The 20,351-nt window shown below is 40.6% G+C and overlaps 1 protein-coding gene across 20 annotated transcripts in view; it reads left to right on the forward strand.

Annotated features, from left to right (window-relative positions):
• KALRN (kalirin RhoGEF kinase) overlaps nt 1-20,351 on the forward strand; it is a 451,786-nt gene that overhangs the window by 244,155 nt on the left and 187,280 nt on the right. For all 20 annotated transcript variants that reach the window (XR_014884476.1, XR_014884477.1, XR_014884475.1 and 17 more), the window contains exon 10: nt 10,673-10,795. Coding sequence is in view for 17 of the 20 variants with exons in the window: in XM_085228421.1 (XP_085084547.1) it covers nt 10,673-10,795 (123 nt within the window). In the remaining 3 variants the exon portion in view is untranslated. The remainder of the gene's footprint in view (nt 1-10,672; nt 10,796-20,351) is intronic.

The following is a 20,351-nucleotide window of genomic DNA, read 5'->3' on the forward strand; positions in this document are numbered from 1 at the left end:
CACAAACAAGGGAACAGAGGCAATGAAAGGGGCCATAAAAAGAGCAGGGATGGAAGTGTGGATAGCAGTCCTGATTTTTGAGTCTTTATCTATACTCTATCAGTTCTGTTTTGTTTCCTCTCTCAAAGCCTGTAGGCATAGCTGTCACTGGCAGAGTTAAAACCAACCGAGCTCTGTTTACAACATTAAGGTCAGTATACTTTTCTGAAGAATTCACAACACTTCTTTGGTCCCTCCTATGTACTTCTGGGGGACCTCTTACATTTCAGTCTCACCAAGAAAAACAATCAATGAAGCAAGTATATGTAAAGATACTTCACAAGACATGAAGCATTACTCTTTCAATTGCAAACGTTTCTCTTCAGAATTGGATGCTTTCCCCCACAGTGAGGCAAACTGAGCAATCAGCTGTAATGATAGCTGTTATTAATGATTTCTGCCAACACCAGGTAGGTATAAATCAGAGTTTCCTATCAAAATTCCAAATCAGCTGGCTTCTGCAGGTGTCTCAACTTACTATCAGGGCTGCAAATGCTGATTTTCTGTGGGTTTGATACCAGTGAGGTCAGATGCAGAGGTACTATGAGATGTGAAATAATTGAGGGTTTAAGGAAGTCCCTGGTGTACCTGGTCACGACATCATCTAAGCACTATGAACTCAAAATGTAAAAGGTTTCTGATATCAGGATGGTGTTTTGTCTGTTGGCACTTACGAGCTGTAGAGACTGGCAGCAGAGCTTCTCTAATAGGAATTTCTGTCTTGAAAAATCTCTTGGTGAGATCTCCTATGCCCTCTCATGACTGAGATTCCTCTAGAGGCCTCTCCTTTGGGGAGTGCCTGGCTCTGCCTATCTGGGGTTATTCTTTCACAAAGCTCTGACTGCATCTAAGCAAACAGACCAGACTTAAGGCTGTAGTTTGGCCCAGATCTGCCTGACCTGGTTGTCATGTCCTGTGAAATTGGTCTGAGAGGATAAATGTGGAGTAAAGCATTGATGCCTGGGGAAAGTGCATTAGCCATTGAGAGAAGATTCAGGAGAAGAGTTGGTGTTCCAATGAGTGCTAGAGACAGCAACAACCAAAACTTTTTCTCTGGGCTAAGAAAATATTTCTGTACAATACCCTTGATAGGAGACTGGCATCTGATTAGTTGTATTACAAATTCATCGTGCCACAGCAAAGTGCCATGTGTGTTTTCCAAGCGCTGGAGAAAAGACTTACAAAGAGCAACACCCACATCATTGCACCAGCCTTGAGGAGCCTCACGCAGAGCACAGCAGCAGCGTTCTATGCTGATGCAGAGCACATTTTCTGTGTCTTGCACAGAAGGAACATGCACATATGTCGTTATTTATAGCCTCTCCACCCACACGCAGCTTTGAAAACTAGCTCTAAAAGAAGTTCAGCATTTAAAGAATACAACGGGTATTTTTTTTTTTTAACCTGATGATTTTTTTTCTTTTTAGATTTCCTTAAAAAAAAGTTCTGGGAACATTAGCAACAAGCCAGGCATCGAGGAAGAAACATTAGTTCTTCATTTGTCTGTCTATTGTTCTCTTACTTGGAATGTTTTTAGAGAGGCAGTTGCCAAATTTTATCAAATAAAACATTTAATCAAGAAAATGAAAGATAAGGGGGATGCATTTGATGAATGGGAACTTTACCAAAGGAAAGCTATGTTAAGTTGAACAAAGACCTTCCTCAGGGTAAGAGAAGCACGTGTATTTCCACTCCCTTTTGGTGTGCTCACTGTGTAGGTGACCACATTTAGTGAAGGCTGCGTGACCTCAACTGGTGACCAGAAGTGAGCAAGTACTCCTCTCAGAATGCCCAGTCTACACCCAGCCAGCTCTGCCAGACCCCTGAATTGAATGTGCAGTTCCCAAAAGACACGTGATAGACACTGCACCTCCTTAATTATTAGGGCTAGGATCAACTGTCTCCTCTGCTTAGAGTACACAAATTATATCATAGAATCATATCATAGAATGGCTTGGATTGGAAGGGACCTCCAAGGCCGTCTGAGTTCAACCCCCAGAACACACTGCATTCTCACTTCTCCAAATACTCATCAGTTTTAAACCAGCCAAGTATGGTTATAGATGTGAAAAGCTTTGAGTGAAGTGTACAAATACATAATGGTCATCTCTAGAAAGCAGTAACAGTTATTTTTGCAATGTAAGCCTGTGAAATATAACTGTGAATATCCACTGAAGCTGGAGCAGCTGTGTTGGGACCCTGCTTACCTCCTAAAGTGAGCAGCCATGCTTGTCCATGGGAGCAGGTGAGAGTATTTATGGTTGTTGTATAGTTCTACACTAATGCAAAGGCTCTTTGGGGTGAAGAAGGGATAAAAAAAGAAAAACACCATTGCAAGCTAGGACATGACGCAGCAAATAACTAGACTGTTAGAAAAGTTAAGAGTAGTCTTGTTGGTGCTCAGGCCGTTGCACCACGAAACATATTTAGGATATCATCACTTACCTTATCAACTTTTGAACCCTTTCACGATGAACTCCTTTTGCATGCTTTTACATGCTTTTACATTAGGAGCTGCTAAGAAGAGGGTCGCCATGGAGAGTTACTTTTCTCATAGAATTTCCCAGTGCAAAAGTGGTTGGGGAACAAGGAATCATGCTGCAGGGATTGCCTTGACTGACCAGCTCCTATAGTGCTGTTTCCTGATGGGCTTGTGAACATGGGGTATCTTTAGGTTCTGGAAGCAGTGGGGAGCCTGGAGAAGACTTTATCTGTGTGCTGTTGCATACTGAGAACTTTCTGGCACCTTTCTGTATCTTTTGCATTTGCGATCCCACATTCAGCAGCTGTATAATTTACTCAGGTGCATTCAGTAGTATCAGCTGTGCTGTGCAAGGTTGCCACCACTATAAAGAGCAGAACATGGATGTCTTGCTTTTGGAAAACTGGTATATATATTTTTTTAACCACAGGGGGTTAGATTTTTGTTTTTAAAATGAGAAATTGTACAGAGGTGAACGTTCCACATAAAGTCCAGGAAGCTCATAAAAACACCTACAATCTGATTTCATGGGGACTTCTTTGTTTTGGCCGACTGGAATCAAGGGAATAGAGTAAATTTTTTTAAATGTTGTAATTGGCTCTGCATTTAATTCTCCTTCTTAATTTAGTTGCTCTGTGCAGCAGAGAAGTACTGATAGGTCTGTAAGGTTGCTTTTCCCTCCAAGGGTAAAAGGGACTGTGTGGCTTTCTTTTTTTTTTAAAGACCTCTTTAATTATGTGGTGGTATTTGGAATAACTACAGTTAAAGGGGAAAAACAGACAGTGTTTAAAAAAATAATACTTAACAGCAGCTGCATGCGTTTTCTGGATTTTGAAAGAGACCCAAGCATGAGGGAGTACAGATTTACCACACAGAGCTGTGGTGAAAAGGAAAGGTAAAATGGAGGTGACAAACCTCTGGGTGACTGGGCAGTGTGATCTGGTGTTTGGAAACCATGTCCATGGCAGGGAGCTGGAACTAAATGATCTTTAAGGTCCTTTCCAACCTAAGCCATGCTGTGACTTCAGGGAAGGTTGTTTATTGCAGCATTTTGAGACTTTCCTTGAGGAAAGACTGGAGAAGTATCAAAATACGTAATTGTCCTAAGTGCACATGAACCACTGTAGCTCTGTCAACTCCATTACACCTTCTCTTCAAAAAATAAACAAAACCCCCAAGCCTCAGATTGTTTGGTTTGTTCAGTAGTGGGATGAACCAATTAGGTTTCAAGGCAGTCTGACAGAGATAATGTGTATGACTGTCTGAGCTGAATTAAATACAGAATAAGCTAATTAGCTGGCCAGGTTAGTCTGTAAAGATGAATTAGCTACAGACATATAAACAGGTCAAGCTATGGTCTTTCACATTTTCTAGATGCATGCTTAGCAATTAGGCATTTATGCTACAGTGAATTTGGAGCAATTTTTAGCTTATTTTAAAGCTCTGGTTTTAAATTGACTGTCTGCTTATTGTGCATGGCAGCCATTATGTTGTTTATTATTTGTGATATTTTAGTATGTTCAAGTATTGGAATAGGTCCCTAGAATCCCAACCAGATTTAGAGCCACATACTGCTAGAGCCTGCAGAAACTTAAAATAAAGGCAGCTTTCACTCCAAACGCTTTCTCTGTCAGCCTTGCTTGTTTTGACTGCAAGTGTGGTTAATGTCATCTTACAAATGAGGATGGAGGCAGGGAAGTTGAGTCATTTGCTGAACTGCAGTGCTGGGCACTGAACCAAATCTCTTGAATTCCAGTCTACTTTTGATATGAAATCCTTGTTGCTTTTTGCTTATTTATGGAAGCTCTCACATAATTCAACACGATTAGCCAAAAAGAGTGGAGAGAGTAAGGTACAGCTCCCCTCCACTGCAACAAAACTACATTAGCAGAGCTATATCTACACATTAAGAGTGCACTCATCCACATTTGCTTATGGAGTAACAGGCTGTCATATGAACTAAATTTATTCATAAATGGGACATGGAACATGGTATTCCAGTGTGTGTCTGGAGGCTCCAATTCTGCTAGACATGTAATTAGACCCTGCTTAACACCTCTTACGAACTGGGTCTTTATGTTCAGTGAAGATATCTAAAATTTTGCTGGGGATTATGGTGGGAGTAAGACCTGCATCTTAGGGTCAGATACAGATATGTCTAAAGTTAGAAGTTATGTTGTGGGAGCCAAAGATGATTATTTTGGTTTAAAGATAAGATATGATTGAACTTTATACTGTTTCTTAAAAATAACATTTTTAAAAATACTGTATCACCAATGTTACACTATAATGAAGAAAGAAGTGAAAAAAAAAAAAAAGCTCTCTCTTTTAATTAGGGTGTAAAAACCACAAATGAGAAAGGCTGACTTTTGTTTTGGGTTCTATTATGAACTATTAATAATGGCAGGAAAAGCCAGAGGATAAGTTCCTTTGTATTTTGGTGTATTTTCTCAGCTAGACCTTTGCTTGACATTACCCTGCTGTGACAGGGCCAGGGATAGGAGGGAAAAGAAATCTATTTTCAGCTATGATTTAGAATACAACAGAGAAACTGTGTTTTAATTGAAATCAGACTTGGAGTGCATTTTAGTCATTAAAGAGGATTAAAGTATATTAAGTCTCCATGAGTTGTTGTGGGCTGGGGAGATTTTTCTATTTTTTACTTTTTTTTTTTCTGATTCTCAGTGTTTGCTCTTTCTTTGCTGGTGCTCTTACTGTCACAAAATTCTCCTTGAGGGCCTGGTAGGAGTCCAGAGCTTGGGCTGCCCATGCTGGCATTTGTTGAACGATGTTATCTGCAAACAGACATGATTGCAGTGGATGGAAGTTGGCAGTCACACGGTGGCTATTGCCTCCACCCAGAAATGCAATGGTCTCCCCAGCAAGTGAATGCTTTATCACTTGGAGGCCCTTTCCTTTTACCTCTCAAGAAGGGAATAGATTTTAAGTATCCTGAGAACACACATATTTTGAGTCATATGCTCCATGCATATGCAGTGCTATATGGCTATATGCTACAGAATTGTTCATAATAATAGCGACAGAAAAGGAAAAAGATGAGGTTGGATTCTTGAGTGGAAATGGTGGAGATACTATAAAAACATGGGTTTTGAAGTGCTATATGGTTTCCTAGTATCGCACCAGAACTCTAGCCCACAGTAACTCAAGAGCAAGCAATAAAGTGAGGTAACTTGATACTGTTTGTCTTCCTTTCACTGACATGTTTAAGGCATAAGTGTTTAAAGTTGAGCAATACTTATGCACTTATTTGAAATAGGGTGGGATAAATGGGGTATACATCATTGGAATTGTTCTGGAATTTATTGCAAACTTGCTACGAAGGATTTAATCTAACACTCTGAGTTACACCAAATTGGTACCATTTTAGGTGAGATCAAAATCTGACTCGTAAGTGGATAATGGTATCATTTATTTTTGGTTTTCGTGGTAACCCAATTTGACTCACTATGGCAACAACAGTGGGACTTAAAGTAGTGAAGATTAATCATTCTCTCAGCCAAGGCACTTCTTCAGTGGGTCATCTCACTTAGGAGCAATTAAACTGTTCAAAAGGGGCTTGGGTCAAATGCGGAATTTGAGGTGCCCCATCACTGCTGCTACAACATACTGCATCTTATTCAATGGAGATTTAATCACCAGCTGAAGTTTTTCACCTCCTTCCTGTAGGAGCAGGGCAGGTATATTTGAGCAAATCTGTGTGTTCTTCTCCAAGTCTTTCTCATTTCATTTTCATTTATTGTTGCTAATTTACAAGAATGTAGAAATACAGGTTTTTAGCTAACTTCAATAACCAACATGGTTCCTTAAAGTAGTGAACTCCTTACATGTTGTTTTGATGCAAAATGTGAGCAGAGCATAACATCTTGCTGGGGAGGTGTTATGGAATCATCTGGGTTGGAAAACACCTTCAAGATCATCAAGTCCATAACCATAAATGGGATCTACTGAGTCCTATCACTAAATCATATCCCATAGTGTCATGTCCACTTCCTTGTGTGATCATGATCACCCTCTCCATGAAGAAAATCTTCCTAATATTCTGTATAAATCCCTCCTGGTGCAACTTTGAACCATAAGTCCTATCACTTGTCCTATCACTGAGAAAAAAAACTGGATTCCAAGGAGTTTTTAAATTAAAGCCAAATAAAGTTATGAGATGCTCCTTATTTTTCACATTTACTGGTTAAGAAAGATACCTATGGGAAGAGGTTGCATTTTCAAAGAGCTGCATTGAACAATCTGCCCTATAAAATAGTGCCCATCTCATTTTTTTTATTTAAAAATCAAATTAGCCTTTTAAGCTATTAAAAGAATTGACCTTAACTGCACTAACGCAATCATCTCACCATATTCCCATCATACAAATTAGCCTAGAGGAAGAGCAATTATCATCCCAGAACTTTGCTTAATTATTGCCTGATTGCTTCTTCAACCTTCTTTCTTTAAAATCATCTTTCCTTCTTTCTTCTCATGTTTTCCTACACTGTCCCATGAAGATGCCATCATCCCCTGCAAGTGGACTCTCAAGTAACTTTTCCATGACCTCACCTGGGTAGTATTTACTTTGCCAGTTTAGGTGTGCCATGGGTCTTAGAATTCCCATTGGCAAGAGTCTGATCATCAGCAAAATGGAGTATGGAGAGACCTCTGGAAGTGTTCCTCTTATAAGTGTGAGCTTCCAGTGCTGTGCTCAGATGAAACCTATCTGAATTACCACTCTTTTTTCAGTTACACCGATTATTCATAAAGAGACACAGCTATTCTTTCTCCAGCTAGCACAGTCAGCCTGCTGTAATTGTGCTAGGCTTTAATTTTCTGAGTGACCTAGGTTTGCTGCTTATTTTCTTGGCACAACAGAGGAAACAGAGTAACTTATTTATTCCCATGGGCAATTCAGGGACTGCCTGGAGTAGCAGGAGAAAAGCAGAAACTACCCCAGTCCACTCACCAAGAGCAATTGGGTCAGTAAAGCATGGGATGGGAATCTGCCATGGTGGGAGTTGAAATATTGTATTGTCCTCCAATCCTGTAAGAAAATATCTGTAAGTTATAAAGTTTCCTAAGTGATTCTGGCAGCCTGCTTGGAGTTGTGTCTTGGACTTGTAACTAGTATGTTTTCATTAAATAGTATTATCTAATGGACTGCAGCCTGGATTGGAAAATGCTCTCCTGCACGGGAAGTGTGTCCTGCAGTCATGCAAGATCTGGCTTTGCTCTGCTAGGAGCTACAAAGCAGGAAAGAGGGCCTGACCTCTGCCCTGAGCAGCTTTCAGAGTAGTTGAAGTGCAGCAGGAAATGCATACTGGGAAGAAAGTTGGTATATGCTGGAGTTGCAGTATTCAAGAAACACCTCTGATGATGGACCTATCTGGAGCACAGTACTGTAACTTCAGCAAATTAACAATTTTCTAGATGTTTTAAGAATGAAATAGCTTAGCAATAAAGGACAGTTGTGAAATTTGTAGATGTAATTTGGAAAACGCTCAACTGAATTTTTAACTGCTTCTTCAAGCTGTTTTTAAGGAGTAACTAAATTATTTGAACTGAACCACTGTAACTTCAATAACTAACTGTATCTCAAGACATTAATTTTTGGCAGTTCAATAAGTGATATGGTCCTTGCTTTCAATTAAATTGTTAACATTCACCTTGAATTATTGCACAGTTATTCTACTTCTAAAAACAGTTCCTTTCTTTGGGGCTAGGAAGAATGCCTCCAAATCCACTGACAAGTAGATGTTTACTGTTTCTGATGATTCCAGGTTTAATTATGACCTTTCAGAGTTGTTTCTACATTTGCTGTAAACTAATTGGTCAACATTTCTCATTGTTTATACTGGGAATTAAGGGCTGCTGTACCTGTCTTATTCTTGTACCTGATTTATGTTCCTGCTGTTGCTTTGCCTGTTATTCTGTATCTCAGCTCTTAATTTAATGCAAACTTTCTGTGCCTCATGTGATGGAAGCATAGATGTAATATTTCCCCATGTTTGCAAATTATTGTGAGCTTAGTAGATAGATGGCAAATGCTTTAATGCTGAAGAATGGTTTGTTAGGGCTATCATGCACTGAAGACTAGGGTGATCAAATATGCTATTATGGGTTTCAGAGCCATGGAAAATGCTGTTGAGTTATTCTTTACAAAATCACAGTTTGCTTTCTTGTGGGAATTGTGGCAGAGGTAGAGTTTATGGAGCAGTTAGAATTGGAATTTTTTTAAGAGCAGGTAGAGGCTGGAAATCTGAAACACGGCACTTAGAGGAATGGCGTAGGAAGGAGGTGATCAAATAGCTTGTTACAGGCAGTGTCATTAGTAGACAATTCATAGATTTTTATCTTGTCTCCCCACCTACCGCTGATTTATGATGTGGATGTATGATTTTATCACCTCAAAGGGGTGTCTTGTATCTAATCTCATAAGCTAAATGATTTGCAAACCTAATCAATACTTGCACAGAAGCCTTCAGAGGGCAGCCTTCACGTTACAGGAAGGATTTGGTGCATCACCAGATGGTGTCCTTCTATATCAGGCTGCAAGAGATAGCTGCCCAAATGCAACATGAGACAGCGTGTTCCTGGATGAGAGCTGAAACAGAGATGTACTCTCTGTGGGTTAATGTGCTAGCTCTTCTGATTGTTTGTTTTTGTTGAGATAGAACACCCATATTTGGAGCAGAACTCTGGTCTAGATTCATTGCTTTTGTTTTCATCTTTGTTTGGAGTGAGCATCACATGTTGTATTTCTTGTTTTGAATTGTAGTATGTACTGGAACATCTCTCTGTAAAATAAAAGCAGCAATCTATGTCAACAGTCATCTCACAGTGACTAAAACAACACGATGTAACATTGGTTGGGATGAACATTTAACTGTTGTGTGATCAGTATTTAAATGCTATGAACATTAAGAAGTTTTTAGAATAATTTGCTGTAGAATTACAGTGAGTGGCTATCAAATATTAATGAATGGAAAGCATACGTTCTGCAAACTAGCTTCATATCAAGCATCATTTAAATTAAAGCCATTTGCAATTTTTAAAGTCATATTTAGAAAATGAGCCCTCATTAGGAGATTTTTTTTCAAAATTGTGTTTTGATCTGGTTCCTTTTTTAATTGATAAATTAAGAGGAAAGAAAATGTTAATGGAATTATTTGCAGACTTTTAACAACACAAATGCTAGAAGGCTAACCTCCAATAATTACTGTTATTACAAGTAACATACACATTTCTGGTCAAGAACATATTGCAGAAAAGCTCTTTCAGCTCTTTCTAGTACCGTTATTCTCTGTGTATGACGAGGAGAGTGAAAAAGTGGAGATCATATTCTATAATTCCCCAAGGTGATAGCACCAAGCTCAATTTTTGAGGTGATGCAGCTTGTAGCAGACCCTGAGCAGATTTAATCTGAATGTTGACGGCTGTAATAGCAGAATTATGCCAATGTCATTGTGAGAAGGAGCTCCAAGTGGATGACACTCATATGGTTAATCTATTTTTAAAAGAAAATCTTCTTTAACTTCCATATATCAGATTTGCCACTTTTCTATAGGGTTCAGTTACATTTGGAGCTGAAAACGTGGTAAAGTTTGAAAGGTGCATTCTATGTTTTATGGCGTGCAGTGAAGGATTCTTAACCTTTTCTTTCTGGTTACTCCGATATTTTCTCCCCAAATCAAAATCAATTTCAATTGATCCCTCCATCATGCTTTTGGACTCATTCGAGGTGTCTCCTGTTGGAATCTGCTATTTGTGTGAAATCAGCTGCCACTGTTTTCAGGTTATACAAGGAGCTTATAAGAGGAGGATGCTCATGTAGAAGATTCTAGATTTCTGACTCTCATTCCCCAAAATTCATTTATGGGAATGTAAATATTTAATACCTGTCAGGCTCCAATAGCTAAACTACACTTCAAAACAAATTGAATAGCAAGGATCCAATAATCCTAATTTACCAGCAACATCTATGAAAATTTATCTTCTATTTGGTCATAAGGGACACTGACAGATCTCCGTGTGCTTAACCCCAGCAAACATAAGGCAGTGTCTCTGCAGCTGCCTCGTCCTCACCCCAAGGGTTGCTCTGTGCTGCCAAGACATTACAGGTAATTGGATGTTCTTCTCTTTTGGCAGGTACTGGACTGGATTGAAAATCATGGAGAAGCCTTTCTGAGTAAACACACGGGAGTGGGGAAGTCTCTGCACAGAGCACGCGCGCTGCAGAAAAGACACGATGACTTTGAAGAGGTAGCACAGGTAAGAGTCTGAAATACATTGGGGGGAAAAAAAAAAAAGAACAACTACTGGTATTTTGGGAGCTTTGTAAATTCATGCCGCTGTCTTCAAACATCTGGAGCTGACCAGGATCCAGTGTCATAGCTCTGAAGGTTTGTATGCACATTGTGAGAGCATGGTCAATAGCAGCAGGAGTTCGCACTGGAAAATCATTGCAGTAGGTCTGTGCAAGTACAGTGTGTCATGTAGGAGGTTTTTTTATTTGCTTCAGAATTAGAAAGGCAATCATTACAGGTAGTTATTATTAGTAGTACAGAATTATTATGTTACAGTTATTATTATATTTTGGCATGGAGGCAAAATTCCTTCCCATTACTCCTTCTTGAAACATGCTCATAGCTGATGTTTAAACATACATCCAGTCTTTACTTACAGAATGAAATGAAAGGGGGACCTTGATAAGTTCTTCCACGGACTGATTAGCTGCTTCTTCTTTTGTTTATTCCTTTTTTCTTCTTTCCCTTTTTTTTTTTTTCCTTTGTCTTATGACGAGCCATTATCCATTCTCAGCTCTCCCGATCAGATCATGTTACACTTTTTGTCTTAGGCTGAAGCAATATCTGTGAGAAATTGGTCTCCAGTGAAGGTACCTCTGTATTGGATATTTCAGATAAAATTCTGATTGATAAGCTCTGCTTTACATAGGGTAAATGCTTTGCCTTCCTGGTGCACTCAGGCAGGTTTTTGCTTACATAGTTCACTATGGCATAAGACAAAAATTTATTAGATTCCAGTTTTGTTTTTCCGTGGTAACTTTCCCATGTGTTAGCCTAGTTTAGTTTTAGATGTTCCAGCAGCAGGGACATAGCTCTTTTACTGCACTCCAAGGGAAGCTATTTCACTGTCTGACAGCAGCTACTGGCAAGATTATTATTATTTTTCCTCTCCCTATATTCAATTTATATATACATACATATATATAAAACCACGATGTATATCCCCTACGTCTTGTTTATTTCCCTTAAGGAGGTAAATGCCAAGGAAGGAGATGAAATAACAGCCCTGAAATATCTGTTGAATGTTAGCATGCCTCCCTTAAGTGCCCCCTTAGCCAAGTTAAGCATATTTAAATTTGCTAATGTGTTCTTATTAAACACTCCTTTGTTAACCATTTCTTTGAATCCATTCAGTTTGCCAACATTCTTCTTTTAATTAGATATTCAATTATCAATAGGATACTCATTCCTTGGCTTGCACATCTTTCAGCTGCAGTGAGACATCATTGCATACCATTGACAAATCATACAGTCTGAAAGCAGCAGTTCTAGATTGACAGATCTCTAAAATGTCCTGGGGCCTCCTGACTTTCAGCCTCCTGACAATAGATTTGAATTTCTAGAGTTGCTTTTTTCAAATTTATTAAAATGTGCATTCATCTGGAGGTTGCAAACCACGTACTTAAAGGGGTCATCCAAAAATGTGAGTTAGTGGGAAGTTTCAGCCTGAAATCAACATTAGGTGCCTTTCCAGAGGATGTGAGTTAGATAGCTGTTATTAGATCCAATGCTAAGGATAACTGAATAAAAAAGAAGGTCTAATAATATGCAGGAACTGAAACTAGGTGGTCTAGTGTCCTTTGTGGTATTAATGTTCTCAGAATCTCCCTCCTCTATGATGTATTAGCATTGCAGCTCCAGCTCTGTCTCACATTACTGGATTAGTTTGCTCTTTTTTTTTTTTCCTTTTTTTCCTCCTCCTGGAGTAGTACCTCACTGGACATGTAGGAAACAAATGAAGAACAGGTGAGGCAAGGCAGAAGAATAAGTGGTCTTGATGATGAGAACACATCAGAAAAAGCTGAATAAAGGCTTGCTCCACCGGTTGATGTTATTTAGAGATCCGTCTGTGTGTAGGTATTGGGTAAGCCAGAAAGGAATTGCTCCACCTGGAAGTTTTCTGATTCCCTCCTGTTAATCCTTCTTCTAAAATATTTTAGATAGTTTGCTTGTTAATAACTTTAGATATATTTCCATTCACTTTGTATAGCCAAGTTCTGAGTGGAGTAAAGGATATACAAATGCAGTTCACTGGATGTGAGTCCATGGGTTCCAATGGAGGAGGGTGTTTCAGAGGAGAATGGAGAGAGAGAAAAATTGCAGGAGTGTAGAATCCCTTTTAAGTTCCTCTGAATTTGATTTCTTCACTTCTGTGATCATCTCACTTTTACTCTTACAAAGCATCTTGTTGCTCTGCTTGGACAATTGTAAGCAGTTCTGTGCTCTGAGTATGAAATTTATGATACTTGCTAATTAAAAATAACTGGCAGAAGTCAAGCTCGGCTACCTTTCCCCAGTTTTGATTGAAATAGTTCCCAGGCCCTTCCTCCCATGCATTCGCACCACCAGATTGCCGTTGCTAATTTATGAAGCCTGTCTGCAGTGTGACACTGGAATGTGGTGCTGGCAAATGGACATGGGGACATGAGCAGGGGGGAAGTGAAAGGAATGTCAGGCTATATCCTAGGTCAAGGACTTGAGAATATAATACTCTTTGCTTTCAAAAGAATAATAGCAAGGGTAAGAGGGAAGGTCATAAATTTATCACACCTGGGGTTCTACAGCAGAAGCTGCTAGGGAGGTCGATTTTGTGGTTGGGAAAAAGATCTCCCAACTCTGACTGTGACCAGTTTTTATTCTTCCCAATTCCCTTCCTTCTCATGCTTAGCTCTTTACAGCTGCTATGCTATTAGTTTATTTTAATTTCAGTATAATTATACTTTTTTTTCCTTCAGATAGCAAATACCTTTGCCCTAGCTAGGGTAGATAGCTGGCATCATTTATTCCTGATAGAGCCAAGTAACAAAGCACAGGTGCTAAGATCCTCAAACAAAAGACTGAAGATTTTGCACATTCCCCTCATTTGAATGTTAATTACTGTCTGCTAGTGATAATGAAAACAGGTGGTTTTTAAAAGAGTGTAACTCTGACATACCTGGTGAGACTGCCAATACAAGCGTTCTTGCTTCTGGCAGTTCTCTGACCAAAAAAAAACAACCGTACAGTACAAATTTATCCTCCAACAACTACCTTCTTTTGGCTCCAATATATTTACTCTTATCTCCCACTGTTTGAGAAAGGCATTTGCAAAGGTCACACTAGAAGCAATTTTCGTGAGTTTTCGTGATATTTGCAACTGTGGGCAAAAAGTTCATGTTTTTGAATGCTACGTGCAAGGAGGAGAAGTGTATCTGGGATTGCTGTGCTGAGAAATGCACTGATTGACTGACCTTCCAAGGCACGAGATGGAGAGGTGGAACATATTCCCTCTGTCTGATTAGAATCTTCACAGATTTATAAATCTGGATGTAATGATCCAATCAGGCATGGCCCAAATAGATCACCTTCCTGCACAGAGAAGCTGTGCTTGGAAAATGTCAGTGATTTTAGAGCAATTCACTGTGGGCAATAGGAAATATAATGTGGGGTCCCCTTCTGTCAGAACTGCTGCTTAGGCAACACTCTGGCAATTTCTTTACTCTGTTTGTTCTACATGGCAGGCACAGATGGGGAAGGTTTGTATTTGGATTAGAAAGCTGGAGCTGCTGGGAGGCAGGTTTGTGTCCTGTATATTTATACCTGTGAGTGCTTCTTTGTCAGTGCTGATGCTGTTCTTGGGTTGTACCCTGACCATACCAGGTGTGTGGGCACTGTGCCTCCAGCACAGGGAAACTGATTGCTGATGAGGAGGGTATCAGAATAGCAACCAAAGAAACACTGCCCTTCCTGCAATTACAGCTTGTCTAGGATTGCTTTATGCAAATCAGATGGATGTACTTTGCCCAATTATGGTTGTAAATCCAAACATAATTTCATTTTAGCCTCTCTAGCTTTCCCTTATTCATTCCTTTCACCCAGTGTGCTTTCCAGTGGAAAAATTATGTTAACAGAGTGCACCCCCAAATCCCTCAACACTTCAGCGCTACTGAGTTGAGTTCTATGTGTTGGAAACCCTTCTCCCTTTCTCTGTATGCGAAAGAGAGGCCGCAGACCGTTCTCCCTCCTGGCATTCCCAGCAACCACAGGTTACGGTGGCCTCATCTCTGCTCACTGAGGGCATCGCTGCATTTTTGCAGGCAGAGAATGTGGAAAGCCAATGGGGAAACAGCTCCAGTTACCCCTATGCTCTGCTTCCAGTCTGAGCACTTTAGGATTTGAATGCTTCTCAGCAAAGGGTTCTGTAGTCCTTCTGCATTTATCAGCTTTTCAATAGAGCAGTTCATCGTGCATTCTGCAGCAGGAGGCCCACCACTACGTGCTGCAGCCTGCAGATGGCACTCACTGTGCATCATAAAAGCCCTCAGCTCTGCTAATGGGGTTTTATATTTAGTACCTGTGTGCATGTTGCATGCAGTAGTTGATTTATTTTTCACAGCAAACCAAAGACATTGATGTTTAGAAGGTAAATTCTGCAGCTGTGTGCGTGACAAAGCACTTATTCTGAGTAGCCACAGTTTGAAATGTATGAAGCTGTCCTCATTATGAAACACTGTGAGAAAGTAAACTGAAGGCTGGGCTGGGCATCAAAGTGCATGGAGCTTATCTGGTCTGTGTGACCAGAGGCAACTCTTGGCTCTGGCCTCACTGCTAAAACAGCTTCAGTTTAGGTACATACCTGTTCTTGGATAGGCAGCTGTGCCTGCCTTCCTCCAAGAGAATCTTTGGATGATAATTAAACACCTGGAAACAAGTTTTGAACCATCAAAGATGATCTCATGTAAATATGTATAGTTCCTTTAAGAATCAGCTCTTCTATTCTTGGGGAGATAAATGTATTTCCTAGAAGGGAAGGATTTGAGAGAATACACTGAAAGCCAGGGGTCCATATCCTCTACTGGAAATCAAAACTACAGAATCATAGAATGGCTTGGGTTGGAAAGGACCTTAAAGATCACTGAGCTCCAGCCCCATGCTATGGGCAGGATTGCCACCCACCAATCAGGTCGCCCAGAGCTCCATCCAGCCCAGCCCTGATCACCTCCAAGGAAATGAGGAATATTCTTCATCTGAGAAGCAATATGTGCTCTGGTGTTCCTGTCTAGAGTCTTCCCTTCCTCCACTGAACTGTTCATAAGATGCTGTTAGTTCAGAGTTTCTAAAAACTCTTGGAGATAAAAAGACCCCTAAGTGTAAGCATGTTGGAAAAGTATGGTTATATTGCTCGTCATGTGAAATATCCAGTGGGTTCAGTAAGAATATTCATTGCAGGTAAGAAAAAAATCATATTCTGTGATCTCACAGCTGAATGTAGTTTTTCTCAAACTGCTTCAAAACCAAGTGAGGTAATGGAATAGTCAGGCCAACCCTGAATTGCAAACAGCTACTTGTTTGGCCTTCAGGATAAAAACCTAGTGCTTTCCCTTACAAATTCCAGCTCTGTTGGTTGTCATTGTTCTAAAGTTTGGCATGAAGTTCAGTACTAATGTAAACCAGCTAGGCATAAATTAGGAGCCCAGGCTGATAATGAGCACTTAGGAAGCATTGTCCCGGAGTGGTTTTTTTATTATTTTCACTTTTTTTCTTTTTAATTTTGTGACCTACCTGGTTGTTGGGTGGAATACCTCACCAGGCATATTGGGTTTCTCTCTCTATGTTGGGTGATCAAAATAAATTGTAGAATCAAATATTAGACTGGGACAGGGAGAAAGCAGACAAATTTGGTAAGAACTGTGTTTAAAGTTAGCACTGGAACTGTGGTTTCAATAGTGCCAAATGTTGTGCTAAGAAGCAAAACACTGAGACAGGCAACTAAAAGTCAGCCCCATATATAACTTGTTCATCCTTTGCAAAGTCATTAGCAAGTTCTGAAGCTGTAACGTACAGCTTCCTGTTTGCTCCATTTATGCAAATATATTCATTTCAGCAAAGAGGGAAAAATGCCTGCTCACAGCAGATGACACCGCAGTGCGTGCTGTGGAGCAGCAGTGCTGGGCTCCAGAACTTGCAGTGTCTTCTAGCTGGCCTGGGTTTCAATATGGGTTGTCTGTGGGGGTTATCTGGGTGAGGACTCAAATGGTATGATCTCAAAACTTTCACCAGCATAGTCAGAGAGGCAGATAGTTCACCGTGGAAGCAATAGAGTAACTTTCTGCACAAAGCCTAGCAGGTCCTGGTGACTCAGGACTAGGATAGTGCAATTGAATGGGTGGCCGCTGGCACTTTGCAGTCTAGTAATGGGGGAACTGTTTTTAGAGAACCTTGTAGTGGCTCAGAGACCTTCCTGGCAGTCGTTTGAGAGCTATGTTTAGTATGGCTTGGCTCATAATTTGGATCGCAATGCATTGCTCCTCAAGCTACAGATGACTTCCTTTCTTATTTCTTCTCCTCAGAGATCACCTGACAAGTGGATCTTTTCCTTAAACAGCCTGCAAAATCTCAAGAACTGGTAGTAATCTGTTTTTGACAGTTGCCAGGAGCTAACTTTCTATGGCTGATTTATTTGGGTAGGTTTATTCTTGTGTCTTTAAAATAGGTTCCTTTCATTTGCCTATAAAGGCAAGCTGCTGTTCCCATGGCAGACTGGCAGAACAATGAAGCTATTTAAGAAACATGTCTTTTTTAGTTCTAGAAATTCTAGAAAATTAAATTTCAGTTCTGTAGGGAGTTCTGAGGATTTGAGTTCGTCTCATTTGGAATCAGAAAAGAAAGCCAACATTTCCTGAAGAACTCTGGAATTTGTTTGTTCAGGTAATAATGGAAAAAATAAACAGTGATGCAGTATACAACATAGAAAGTAAAGATACATTCAATGTTTTACTGATGTTTCAACTGAATAAGCATACAGCTGAAACAAAAGCTGTCTGCTGGTGAAAATTTCTCTGAAGTGCACACACTTAATTATCTGACTGAACTGTGTGTGCTGGTGAAAACCAGTGCCATCTGAAGGCTCTGGATCCCCTCTGACAATTTTTCCATGTGCCCTTCTTATTGGCAGCCCAGTGGGCTATCAAACTCTACCTATTGATTCAGGAAGATTAATTGCAGCAATGTCCAAGTCTCGATGATAATAAAGGTGGACTAGTACTCTCAGATTCATTTCTTGCAGCCATTAATAGTGATGGGGATTCAAGGTGGCCCTGTGGGCCAGCCAGTTGTGTCTTAGGGAGAACAACATTGCATTAACCACAGCAGCTGAGGCTCACCACAAGCATGATGCTTTGCAGGTATTTGGTACAGGAAATTTCATTTAGGTCAAGTCAATATCAAAGAGATTTGAATTCAGTAACAAAGCAAGGTAATTGTTAAGGTCAGGTAATAGGTGTTCGTTATCACTGTACAAATATTCTGGAAAGAGACTAACCAGGACTGATGGATCACAAGATATAGAGCAATGTCACATTGCAAGTTTCAGAGAAACTGCCCCCTACACCGTTTCACTATGCACCACGTCTACATGTTTCTTGAAATGGTGACTCCACCACCTCCCTGGGCAGCATCAGCTGCATTGTCTCCTATTGTACCTTTTGTGCTAAAAGGAGCTTATTGTACAACTCCCCAAAGCCACAAATCCTTCAGAGCCATGCTTACAAAAGAATTTGGCAGTATTAATGGGCTCGTACCACCTAGTGTTACTTATTAAATCCTTGATGTCCCCTTATTCCTCATATCAGAAGGCTGAAGCGCCTCTCCTGTGAGGAATGGTTGAGGGAACTGGGTTTATTTAGCTTGGAGAAGAGAAGGCTTCAGGGAGACCTCACCCTTCCAATACTTGAAGGAGGCACAGGAGGGGGAAAGACTGTTTACAAGGGTGGATAGTGACAAGGGGAGAATGGTTTTAAACTAAGACAGGGGAGGTTTAGGTTAGATATTAGGAGGAAGTTTTTCATACAGAGGGTGGTGAAGCACTGGAACAGGTTGCTGAAGGAGGTTGTGGATGGCCCATCCCAGCAGGCATTCAAGGCCAGGCTGGATGTGGCTCTGAGCAACCTGGTCTGATGGTTGGCGACTCTGCACATATCAGAGGGTTGAAACTAGATGATCATTGTGGTCCTTTTCAACCCAGAACATTCTATGATTCTGTGATTCTATGATATCAAGCATTTGAATTGTCTAAAAACAACACTTGCATTATGGGACCATTCCAAATGTTTTATCTCAGTATTTTACCAACATTTTGTTGCAAATAAACCTATTTTTAAAATTTGTTGTCCTGCAATGAAGTTCAAATCATAGTTTCTCCTGTATGTGAGTAAGGTGATGTTAGTGGATTTACAGAGGCCTTTCGAATAACGTGTGTGAACAGGGGCAAAAATCCTAATGTGTATATAAATAATTCACTTGTTGGTTCAGTGCATGTAATTGAGTCAGTAATATTTCCCTCCTTCAAGGTCAGGCATTGCATAGCCAAGCCCCAAGAAAGGTCTGGCTTGTGTCACTATGAAAATGACATATGGTTTGAGACATTTGGACATCTTTGCTTCGCCTGCTTCAGAGCACAGCCACATGCAAAAGCCCAGGTTCCTCTCGTGTCTCAGCCTTTGCTGAGGAAGGGAGGAAACTTTGAGATTGACACGAGAAAAGCAAGCAGAATCAAACTTGTTGTGTCACTGCATTTCAAATGGAGCTCGGCTGGGAGAGAAAAATTGCAGAATTTGTAAAAAGCCAGAGGAATGGAGACGGGAGGTGTGCCTGACCTGTCAGTGGATGTGCACACGTGTCTGCCTAACGTGGTTGCCTGCATTAGCATGCAGCTGACACAATAGAAATGAGTGTGTGCTGCAGAACAATGAGTGCACGCTCTATCAGCAAGCAGCCTGCTTTATTAAAGTGTTTTGTTCAGTGCATCAAGGTTGTTTTTTCTAGGCAGCATAGGTAACTCCTCGTGACATGAGTATGATTTGGAGCTAAGCAGAGAAGGGAGAACACAGCCTGTTTTTGCCTCCCCCGATGTGATATTAGCCTGCACAGAATAAAAGGCTGTTTGTGACTCATTCCTATCAGGGAACTGAAAGTGCAGCCATCGTGTTACATGTGTCAACCTGACAGCTTTTTGGTGGCTGTTTTTCCCATGGCCAGGACCAGAATTTGGGTTTGTCAGTGCCCACAAACCAAAGTGGAGTGCAGTGCTCACCGTATTAACTTAGAAATAGATACTATGAGGGGGGAGAGGTCTTGTACAATTTCATTTCTTACAATTTTAGTGAAGCACAGGAACAGGTGGTGGTTGCCCCATCCCTGGAGATGCCCAAGATCAGGCTGGATAGGGCTCTGTGCACTGATAGAGCTGTAGGTGTCCCTTTTCATTGCAGGGGGGTTGGTCCAGGTGGCCTTTAAGGGTCCCTTTTCACTCAAACGATTCTGTGATGCCATGACTGCCAGCAGGAGAGGAGGAATCCCCCAGCACAATCCGGGCTGTGCGGCCATGCCAGTGTAGAAATGTCAGTCAGCTCAGGGTGTGTGTGCTCCCCTCTGCAGCTGGTAACTGGGTCACTGGGTCATTTAACCATTGCAAATTCAGTTTTCTTACAGCAGCATGTAAATGTGGGACAAGAGATGGCATATCAGAGCACAGAGCAGAATCC

The sequence above is a fragment of the Meleagris gallopavo genome, chromosome 7 (assembly GCF_905368555.1).
Source record: "Meleagris gallopavo chromosome 7, MGAL_WU_HG_1.1, whole genome shotgun sequence".
Lineage (NCBI taxonomy): Eukaryota > Metazoa > Chordata > Aves > Galliformes > Phasianidae > Meleagris > Meleagris gallopavo.